The 3,639-nt window shown below is 53.7% G+C and overlaps 1 protein-coding gene across 1 annotated transcript; it reads right to left on the bottom strand.

The window, feature by feature from the left end:
* Positions 1 to 3,093: 3,093 nt before the first annotated feature.
* Positions 3,094 to 3,639, bottom strand: LOC105541491 (transmembrane protein C16orf54-like; the record flags this gene model as incomplete). The annotated part of the gene is made up of 1 exon (XM_011982545.1): positions 3,094 to 3,639. A coding segment is annotated over one exon (546 nt), but the record flags the coding sequence as incomplete, so codon positions are not given.

Here is a 3,639-nt window from a genome sequence, read left to right as displayed (position 1 = left end):
AGAATTGCTTGAACTGGAGGCGGAGCTTGCAGTGAGCTGAGATCCGGCCACTGCACTCCAGCCTGGGCGACAGAGCGAGACTCCGTCTCAAAAAAAAAAACAAAAAACAAAAAACAAAAAACTCTCGTTTCTGAAGTCTCTAAGTGAATAAAGTGATGGAACCAGATCATGAACCGGGGCCTTGTCCCTGTATTTCTTCCACACTGCAGTGCCTTTCCGGAGCCCATAGCATGGAAGCATCTAACCTCTGAACTCCTGCCTCTATCTTCTGTTTCTCTGAGGTCTCTTCACTCCTCGTGGGCAGAGTTCCTACAACCCAGTGCTGTCAGCTGATGGTAATGATAAGGGATGTTGTTACCCAGCTCATGAGTGATAGAGATGGGACAGGGCCCTGGTCTCTACATGGTGTCAGTTTTGTGTCCATATCTTAGCTCACCCCTACCTTTGTCCCCCACTCTGCTGCTAGAGACTGTGAGCTCCTTGAGGGCAGGGCCCAGGTCTGATTCCTCCCCTCCCAGTGCCCAGCTCAGAAACAGTGCTTAGGATGCTGGCCAGTGAGTACACCTGGGGGAAGAGGCTGGACTAGGCTTTCAGTCCCTCTGCCTGGGGCTTCTGGCTGCTCCATCAACTTCCAACATCCCAAAAATCAGAGAGGAGGTCAAGGGATTGGATGAGAGGCTCCAAGCGCTCCTTAGCCCGCTGTGCAGGAAGAAGCGAGTGCTTCCTGGCTATGGGTGAACTTCCTGGCTATGGGTGAACTTCCTGGCCAGCATTAAACAATACAGCATCCCGCCCCCTCTGCGGGGCTGTCTGTCTCCCTCGGCACTTCCAGAAGGTCTCAGTGTGGTGCTAGAGTATCTAACACTTCCTGATTTGCAGATCATCATTCCCTTTTCTTGTTAACAAAGAGCAGTGCCGGGCGCGGTGGCTCATGCCTGTAATTCCCACACTTTGGGAGGCTGAGGCAGGCAGATCATCTGAGGTCGGGAGTTCGAGACCAGCCTGGTCAGCATGGTGAAACCCTGTCTCTACTAAAAATACAAACATTAGCCGGGCGTGGTGGCAGGCGCCTGTAATCCCAGCTACTCGGGAAGCTGAGGCAGGAGAATCGATTGAACCTGGGAGGCGGAGGTTGCAGTGAGCAGAGATCATGCCATTGTACCCCAGCCTGGGCAACAGAGCGAGACTCCATCTCAAAACAAAACAAAACACAACACAACAAACAAAAAAAACACAGCTGAGTTTTAGGTCAATGCTTCCAGCAGGGAACAGAATTTAGATCTTAACAATTTTGTTTACATTATATTTATTTTCATCTTTTACCTTCTATTGATGGCAAAAGAGACTGATTTTCCATTTACAGAAGTGATACAAAAAAAGAGTCCTGTTACAATAATTTTAATAAGTGAATAATGAGCCAATTTAAAGAAAAATATAAAGCAAATAATAGTACAGGTGGTAAACTAATATGGCAGAATTACTAATATTCAAGGCTGAAGTTTGGCTGGGCATGGTGGCTCATGTAATCCCAACACTCTGGGACTTGGGGATGAGTGGCTCTCTTGAGCCCAGGAATTCAAGACCAGCCTGGGCAACACAGCAAGACCCTGTCTCTAAAAAAAAAAAAAAAAAAAAAAAAACCAGGTGTGGTGGTACATGCCTGTAGTTACACCCATTGGGGAGACTGAGGTGGGAGGATCACTGAAGCCCAGGAGTTCAAGGTTGCAGTGAGCTGAGATTGTGCCACTGTATTCCAGCCTGGGCAACAGAGTGAGACCCTGTTTCAAAAAAAAAAAGTGGCCGGGTGCAGTGCTCATGCCTGTAATCCTAGCGTTTTGGGAGGCTAAGGCTGCTGGATCACTTGAGCCTAGGAGTTGGAAACCTGCCCGGGAAGTATGGTGAGACCCTGTCTCTACAAAAAAATCCAAACATTAGCTGGGCGTGGTGGTATGTACCTGTAGTCCCAGCTATTCTAGAGGTTGAGGTGGGAGGATTGCTTGAGCCTAGGAGATCCAGGCTGCAGTGAGTTGAGATTGCATCACTGCACTCCAGCCTGGGTGATAGAGTTGAGATTCTGTCTCAAAAAAAAAAAAAAAAAAAAAAAGTGAAGTTTGAAAAATTAGACCTCCAGGGAAATGGAAACTACATCTGCTGCTCACCCACCTGCCTCTCCTAAAGGGAAGATCGGGTACTTGGGGTCCCATTTCTATGGGGTGGAGCATTATAAGTAAGCCTAGCTTGTGGCAAATCTGTCTCTCTGGACACTCCAGCAAGCTGGAAGGGACGATGATCAGAGGGCACAGTTTGGGAGCTGCCCTGCTCTGGGACTCCTCTCCACATTGGAGGAAACTCAGTTCTCCCTGGCCATGGCGTTCCTCACCATGGAGTGGTGAGGGTCCTAAGCTGAGGCGTGTGCAGATGGAGGAGGAGGGGCAGGGAGCCTGTGGGTTTTCTCTGACTCCAGGTCCCCACTCCAGCAAGACAGCGCCACTCCAGCTTGGCCCAGCACAGTTCCTCCTTGCACTTTGGGGGTCAAAGCCGCAGTTCATTTGAAACAAAATGCTCCTCTGCCTGGTCTGGTCCTCTCTTTGTGTATTTTCCTAGAGGACCTCACAGTGGGTGAGTGGCCAAGGAGAACAGGATTTGTGCCTCTGGGAAACTGGATTCCTGTCATCTCCTGCCAGCTGTCATCGCCACACCGAGGCTGTTCAGCACCGCGGGATCCCTTCTCTTTGGTATTGGCGGCTTCGGTAAATACTGAGGGAAGGTGGAGGTGGTGGTCGATGCCTTTTCCTGCCTATCTGGTACCTTGGATTCTTTATCTTGATGCGATCTTGAAGGCTTCTGGCCTGGTGTTGGCTCCACCCCCAGGTCTCTGAACCACAGCCGAGGCAGCTGAGCAGAGGCACTGCTCGGCTTCCCCTAGTCCACACAGCCTGGCCACCACCCCGACCTGGGGAGGGGGACTCCAGTGGAAGGGGCCTGGGAGGGGCATCTTCCCTGGGGCAGTCTCAGTCCTAATGCTGGACGCTGGGGTCCCTGGTCCCACTGAGGCAGGGCCTTCCTCAGGGGTCTCTGGGGAACCCTGGGAATTCAGAACCCCACACTGGTCCGGCCTTCACGCCTCCAGAAAGCTGAGATCTGCTCCAAAGTGACCCGTGGCTGGAGGCCCCACTCGGGATCCGGGCTCCGTGGCCGCTGCCTCCTGGCCTGGGGGCTCCCAAACTGGGCTGTGGCCTCTGGCCTCTGCTCGGGTTCAGCCCAGCTCACCAGGCCCGTGCCGGGGGGCCTCCCCTCCCAGGGCTGGGGCCCCCAGAAGGTGCTCCGGGCTGGGACCTCCGGTGGAGTCTGGGGGCCCAAGGAGCTGGGAGCAGAATTTGGGGCTGAGGGGGCATGTGGGGCAGTTGCTCGGGCCTCCAAGACACCCACCGGGGTGGGAGGCTCAGGGGCCTGGTCTGTCAGCAGGGGGACCGCAGAGCCGTACCAGTCCTCAGAGCGCTCTCGGGGGGTGCCCATGGGCTCAATCCACAACTCTCCTCCTGGGCGCCACACCAGGGTGGGTGCATGGTGGCTGGGGTCTGGGCGGAGAGCCCGGCGGAACAGGCGTTCAGCCAACACAGCGGTGGTGAGGATGAAGAG

The sequence above is a fragment of the Mandrillus leucophaeus genome, unplaced genomic scaffold, assembly GCF_000951045.1.
Source record: "Mandrillus leucophaeus isolate KB7577 unplaced genomic scaffold, Mleu.le_1.0 Scaffold24, whole genome shotgun sequence".
Lineage (NCBI taxonomy): Eukaryota > Metazoa > Chordata > Mammalia > Primates > Cercopithecidae > Mandrillus > Mandrillus leucophaeus.
Note: the sequence above shows the minus strand (reverse complement) of the source record. Positions and strands in the feature narration are given on the sequence as shown.